Genomic DNA, 7,423 nt, shown 5'->3' on the forward strand with positions numbered 1-7,423 from the left:
TCCTACCTCCAACTTCAGTGCAGAGAAGAAGCCATATGAGTGTGGAGAATGTGGCAAGGCCTTCAGCTATAACTCATCCCTGCGGATGCATCAACGAATCCACACCGGGGAGAAGCTTTTCTCATGCCACACGTGCGGGAAGCAGTTCACCCAGCAGTCATCCCTTACCGTCCATCAGCGTGTGCACACCGGGGAGAAACCTTACATGTGCGGGGACTGCGGCAAGGCCTTCATGCTGAAGGTGAACATCATCCAGCACCAGAGAACACACACCGGGGAGAAACCGTATGTGTGCGGGGAGTGTGGCAAGGCCTTCAGGCTGAAGGCGCACATCATCTTACACCAAAGGACACACACTGGGGAGAAGCCATTCATGTGTGGGGACTGTGGCAAGGCCTTCAGACAGAAAGGGAATCTCAAAGAGCACCAGAGGATGCACAGTGGGAAGAAGGCGTATGTGTGTGGGGACTGCGGCAAGTCCTTCAGCCAGAAGACGAACATCATCCGGCACCAGAGGACTCATACTGGGGAGAAGCCATACCAGTGTGGGGACTGCGGCAAGTCCTTCACCCGGAAGGAGACCCTCAATGAACACCAGAGGACACACAATGGAGAGAAGCTGTACACGTGTGAGTATTGTGGAAAGGCCTTCATCCAGAAAGGGCACCTTATCCGGCACCAGAGGACGCACACGGGCGAGAAGCCGTTCATGTGTGGCAACTGCGGCAAGGCCTTCAGACAGAAAGGGAATCTCAAAGAGCACCAGAGGATGCACACTGGGGAGAAGCCATACGTGTGTGGGGACTGTGGCAAGGCCTTCAGTCAGAACGAGTACCTCATCCTGCACCAGAGGACGCACACTGGGGAGAAGCCGTACACATGTAGTCAGTGTGGCAAGGCCTTCAGGCAGTACTCCTCCCTCAGGACGCACTGGCGTGTGCACACTGGAGAGAAGCCCTACATGTGCAGCCAGTGTGGCAAGGCCTTTAGCCAAAACTCCTCGCTGAGGACACATCGGCGTGTGCACACTGGAGAGAAGCCCTATAAGTGCAGTCAGTGCAGCAAGGCCTTCAGCAAAAACTGCTCGCTCAGGAAGCATAGGCACGTGCATACCGGGAAGTAGCCCTACCGGTGCTCCCTCTGCCAGAAGAACTTCATGACACGCTTGTCCCTGCAGGAGAATGTGACCGACCACCTCTGAGGAGAAGCTTTCTAAGTACGGCCAGTGTGGCAAAGCCTTCATCAGGAACTTCTTGCTTTCTGTCCACTGGAGGATCCACGTGGGAGAGAAGCCCTGCGAGTGTGATGTGTGGGGGAAAACCTTCAGTGGGAATTTACACCTCACCAGATACATAGCAGGGAGGTGTGGAGGTCAGAATCCACACCCGATGGGCAGGTCGTAAGCCCATGGGCAAGTGCTCGACTTGACATTGGAGCCCACAGGTAGAACGCAAGAGAAGTCCTGCTCATAGTGGTGTTAGGAATGTGGGTGCTGGGGATAGGCCACGCCTTGCTCACCATTCGTATCCACAATGCCATGTGGAAAGTAAGCCCTCCTACAGGTCTGGTATCTGGGAGTGTGTCCAGAGGCACAGTGGTTCCTGAGCTGTAGTAAGCTGACTCGTGACCTTGGACAACGCATTTAGTGTCTCTGGGTCTCCCTCTTCTCCACAGTAAAGTGGAGGAGGGAGAGAATGGAGAGGAGCTCCATGGGGACATTGTCACTTTGTCCAACGTGCTTGGGTCTAGTCCAAAGATCAGGTTGTTGCCCTGTCTGTGTTTCCTTGTTTTCCCCACACACAGCCCCTAGTTTCCCTGCAACACCAGCTGGAAGGCCCCAAGCTTATAAGCTATAGAAGTTACCAGGTGGTTCACGAGGAGGAAGAATACTTTTTTCAGGATTAGGAAGTAATAATTTCTTCAGATTTCAAAGTATCTCACATTGGTCTTAAATTTTTCAAAATGAAAGTTTTAATTAAGTGAGACCAGCATCGTTTTAAACAGTCGTCAGGTGTGAAAGGTGCAGGTACTGGTTGTCCTGTCCAGATGAGTGTCAGCACTTGGGGGGAGGGAGCACGTATACCCCATGGGAACACCCAGAACCAAGCAAGCCTGCACCAGGCCACTTCCCTCTTGCCGTCTGGATTCCTGGCTTGGGAATGGTCATACCATGTCTAATGCTTATTATCAGAATGGTTTTCCCTGGGGATTTCTGGTCTCCCATGACCATTGATATTAGTAGCAGGAAATTACATCTCTCCCTCTCCCCATCACACACACACCCAGACTAGCAGCTCTAGGAGGTTCATTGATTTCTCATCTCCTTTCCATGGATGCTCATTTACCCAATAAACATCCCCTCATGGCATGAAATGTCATCAGGGGAATTTTCCTTTGGCCCAAGTTTCTTAAGGAGCTGCCTAGAAGGGAAAGTGTTCTTACAGGTGATCACCTGCTTTTCCGAGGGGCCGAGAGGTGCTGAGAAGTGGAGGAGGAGAGGCAAGTGTGCAGCTGGCATTTTTTTCACTGCTGAATTCGATGTGGCACAGGGAGCTTCATATGACTGATGTCATGCACAGGGGAGTGATGGAATTGGGTCACGTGGGAGCCTGAGTTGTTTTCTTCCCTGCTTAGTGGTCGGGGAGAGGCTGTTTGAAGACATAAGAAAGTGAATACCTAATACATGAAGACCTAGGATTTTTGCATCCTCTGATGAGCAGGAATCTCAAGAGACAAGAGGCTGTAGGTGAACAGTGAGTCATTCAATAAGTGTCTGAGCGCCTCCTGTGTTCCAGGTGCTGTGGGTCTAGCAGTGAGCAAGCCACAGCCCCTGGTCTGACGGAGCCCCTGCTGCTCATTACTGAGCGAGGTGACAAGTGATGAGGTAGAAAGTGATCAGAGACTGTTTCAGCTTTGGCAGTCAGGGAGGGTATATCAGAAGATGACATTGGAGCACAGCCCCAATCGGCAAAGAGAAGACAGCTGTATAGATACTGGGGGACAGGGCAGTGTCCTCTCAGTCCAGGGCTCAGTAGAGATTGGAAGAGAGGACAACATCCATGGATTTGTCCTTAGCAGGTTGGCCAAATCCATTAGGATCTACGTAAGAAATGGTGAGGCCCTGGCTGGTGTGGCTCAGTGGATTGAGTGCCGGCCTGTGAAACAAAGGTTTGCCAGTTCAGTTCCCAGTCAGGCTATGTGCCTGGGTTACAGGCCAGGTCCCCGGTGGGGGGCATGTGGGAGGCAACCACACGTTGATGTTTCTCTCCCTCTATTTCTCCCTCCGTTCCCCTCTCTCTAAAAATAAATAAATAATCTTTAAAAATGGTGAGGAAGAACTGAGGATACTGGTAACTGAAGATGTTCTGAGATACAGCATTAAGTGAAAAAACAAAGAGTTGATAGTAGTATCTACTGTGCGCTCCCCTTTGTGTTTTTATTGTTTTTTTTTCTTTTTAAGAAATACAACTTCACTGACATTTGTTACATGTTAGCAAATGAGCATAAGACAGGAAGGACAATATGAAAAGTGGAAAGCTTACATTTTTTGTATTTTGCCTTTAAAATGTCATTTCTTGTGGACAAAAACTCATGAGATCTACCATCCTTTTCTTGTTGTTGTTAATTCTCACTGGAGGATATGCTTATTAATTTTATGGGAATAGAGAGAGAGAAATAGATTTGAGATTTATCCTTTGCCTTTCATATGCGCCTTGATACGGGATCCAGCCCACAACTGAGGTATATACCTTGACCAGGAATTCCATACAACCTGAAAGCTGTTGTATGGGAAAGCGCTCCGACCAGCTGAGCCACCCGGACAGGGCATGAGATGTACCCTCTTAACCCAATTTTATTTGTACAAGATGGTACCATTCATTAGAGGACAATTTTGTACAGCAGTAGATCTCTAGGACTTTTTCTCCTGCATAGTTTAGACTTTATGCCCATTTATGGTTAAATTAAGTTTAAGTTAAATTAAATGAATGCATAAAAACTGGAACAACAGATAGATTTCTCTCTCTAAAATTGGAAAAAAATTCAATGAATGCATTAAGTAATTGGAACAACAAATCTCTCTCACTCAAATAATTAGAAAATTTTAAAAAGTGGAGTACCGTACTTTTCGGACTATATGACACACTGGACCATAAGATGCACATAGGTTTTAGAGGAGGAAAATAGGAAAACAAATTTTGAAGTAAAAAATGTGGTCCTGCTCCTGCCTCCTGTGACCCAGCTCCACTGCCGCCCCCCCAACCCCCAAGTGAGCCAGGTAAGCTACATTCAGACTATAAGACACACCCCCCTTTTCCTCCCAGATTTTGGGGGGGGTGTCTTATAGTCTGAAAAATGTGGTAGATTCTTTTCCTTGTGGGGTGATCCTGACTGACAGAAGTCTTTACTTGGTGCCATATGGCCTTGCTTTTTAGGCCCCCATTGATGGATGGCCCAGAGGAGGGAACAACAGATCCCCTGCTTGTAGTTTGGTCTCCTGGCAGAGTCTTACCCAACCGGGTGTCCAATATCATGGGTGACTCGGCTGCACAGACCATGGGCTGCACCCAGACAACTGTTGCACTGATTCAGCTCCCTCATTTTTATTCTTAACTTAATGAGTTGCCCATATTGAGACTTTGGAATGTTTTACATTCATAAGCAGCACCTTTTACTCATTTAACCCTTCAGAAAAAAGTTATGGAATGTCTTGCATGTGCCAAAAATAGTCCTAACAGCTGGAGACTCGGTGGTGTATTAGAAACATACAGTCCCCACTGTCATGGAGATGAAATTACAGAAAGCAAGGCAGACACCAATAAAGAAAAAACTTTTTTAAAAGATGTTATTTATTTATTTTTAGAAAGAGGGGAAGGGAGGGAGAAAGAGAGGGAGAGAAACATTGATGTGCAAGAGGTACATCAATGGGTTGCCTCTCGCATGCTCCCAACTGGAGACCTGGCCCACAACCCAGGCATGTGCCCTGACTGGGAACCGAACCAGCAACCTTTTGGTTCGCAAGGTGACACTCAGTCCGCTCAGCCACACCAGTCAGGGCAGAAAAAACATTTTTAATATAAAGAAATCTAGTGTCTTTATAGGATTTGGGATCAAAAGCCACTGGGCCAACAACTCCATGAAAAGTTCAAAAAGTAGGGAAGAGCCAGAGTTCTGTAGGTCTATGATCAAAGCTCAAGTCAGGGCCTGGCTGGTGTGGCTCAGTGGACTGATTGCCCTCCTGTGAACTGAAAGTTCACCAGTTCAATTCCCAATCAGGGCACATGCCTGTGTTCAGGTCCCAGGTCCCCATTTGGGGGCGTGTGAGAGGCAACCAATCGATGTATCTCTAGCATGTCAATGTTTATCTATTTTTCCTTCCTTTTCCTCTCTCTAAAAATAAATAGCTAAATTCAGACCCTGAAAGCTTCCTGCTCCTTAAGTAGTTGTGGAAATCATCCTTTTAGGGGAAGGGGACACACCTGTGGTGTCTCTTGCAATATTTAGTACAGTGTGGGTGTTTTATGAATGTCTGTATCTTGAGCAATGGGAGCAGCTGTGCTTTCCCTGGTGACCAGATCTTCCGGAAGAAAAAACACATCCATCCATTCACCATTTCCAGAGTTGCTGGATTTTTATGCCGGGGGGCTCACTCTCAAAGACATTGCACCATTCAAAACCTGCATAATACAAGGCCAACCCTAACTAGAGATGATTGGCGTGTCTCTTCACCAGCTAAAGTGATCCTAAAATAGCAAACACTGTTTACAATTTACACAAGTGATCACATTAGACAGTAAAGACTTCTAGGAAATTTTAAATTGCAAGAGTTCTTGTCATTCAAAAATGCCACTCATATAAGATTTCAAGTGTTTATAATTCAAAGTATAAAATATAGTCATGCTGTATTCTGATACACAATGATATCTTTCTTTGACCCCGCCTCACAATGTAAAAACTAGAACCTTGCAAGCAACTCACATATCGACATAGGCCTCCCACAATTTTCCACAATCCAAGTAACCATCATCATGGATCCTTGCATGTCTGTGCTTTGTTTTTAATTTTGGGGGGTACATTTTTTCCCACAGAATTGTTTTTGAAACTCCATGTTAATAATTTCAGTCAGGTGGTAGACATGCCCTGCCATTACGAAAGACAAAGATGCCTCTTAAAAATGTGCAGTTTTTGCCCTCATCTGCTTTCATCCCACACTCCCGATGACCCAGAGAGCATTGTTTACTGGCAATAGCAGGGCTCTTCCCTAGGAGGCTCGGTTCTTTGAAGTAGTAAGAGGTACAGAGCTCCTTGCATTCTGCTTAGAGATTCAATCAGGGACAGCTCCAGCCAGTCTCACCGAGACACATGTCGGGGGAGGGCGTTCACACAATGGTGTGGTCTATGGGAGGAGGGGTCGGTACCACAGACAGCTCAGGTAGCCTGGCTCAACAGCTTGAATGGGTCTTTCTCAAAGGGGTTACAGCCCTGGCCCAGTAGCTCACTTAGATGGAACATCACATGGTGAACCAAAATGTTGCAGGTCGCAACCGAGTGATGCTTCTCTCTCACATCGATTATTTTTCTCTCTATCCCTTCCTCTCTCTCTAAAATCAATACACATATCCCTAGGTGAGGATTAAAATAGAAAGAAAAAGAAGTCACTAATCACCACCTAAGGCAGCTGCAGTTTGCAATTTTGTGGTCCTTGAGACTTTCAGCAAATGCTTTTTTTTAAAAAAAAGATTTTATTTATTTATTTTTAGAGAGGGTAAAGGAGGGAAAAAGGGAGAGAAACATCAATGTGTGCCCCTTTCCCCGCCCCCACTGGGGATCCGGCCTGCAACCCAGCCATGTGCCCTGACTGGGAATCAACCGGTGACCCTTTGGTTCGCAGGCAGGCGGCCACACCAGCTGGGGCAGCAACTGCTTTTGCACTTGGCTTTGTGGTTTATGGTGTAAGAGTCCCCCAGCCTGGTGACCTCTTTCCCATCCCCACTCCTTATTCCTCCTGTGTGAACTCCCTTGTCTGTATCAGTGTCCTCATCTGGAAAGTAGCCTGGTTGCCAAGACTAAAAGAGTTTGTGCATCTTAATGATACAGATAGCCAGGCAGGACCGCTGAGGGGATGCAAGGGCAGGAAAAGAAGGAGCCTCCTGATGAGATCTCTATCTCCCTGCGCGCAAGTGAGGCGGTGGGTGGGGTCTCGTTGCCTTGGTAACTGAGCTCCTGCTTTTCCCAAGGAGCACCTTGTCCTGGAGGCAGATATCCTGCCCCAGGCAAAAGGACAGCAGGAGAAAGTAAGTATTGCACTGACTAGGTAAAATGCTAGCAAGGTGAGTGGAGGAGGGGAAAGCCCTCCTACCCCCTAGTGATAACTGATTGGTGGTGGGACTGGGAAAGACAGGCACCTGCACCTTGGAGGTCAGAC

At 47.4% G+C, this 7,423-nt stretch overlaps 1 protein-coding gene across 1 annotated transcript in view; it reads left to right on the top strand.

Moving 5' to 3' along the window:
- LOC112313489 (zinc finger protein 585A) overlaps positions 1-4,841 on the top strand; it is a 97,276-nt gene extending 92,435 nt beyond the window's left edge. Inside the window, 1 exon segment of the mRNA XM_071219976.1 lies at positions 19-4,841. Coding sequence (XP_071076077.1) covers positions 19-1,201 — 1,183 coding nt within the window. The 3' untranslated portion in view covers positions 1,202-4,841.
- Positions 4,842-7,423: the final 2,582 nt, after the last annotated feature.

The sequence above is a fragment of the Desmodus rotundus genome, chromosome 12 (genome assembly GCF_022682495.2).
Source record: "Desmodus rotundus isolate HL8 chromosome 12, HLdesRot8A.1, whole genome shotgun sequence".
In the NCBI taxonomy this organism is placed as follows: Eukaryota; Metazoa; Chordata; class Mammalia; order Chiroptera; family Phyllostomidae; genus Desmodus; species Desmodus rotundus.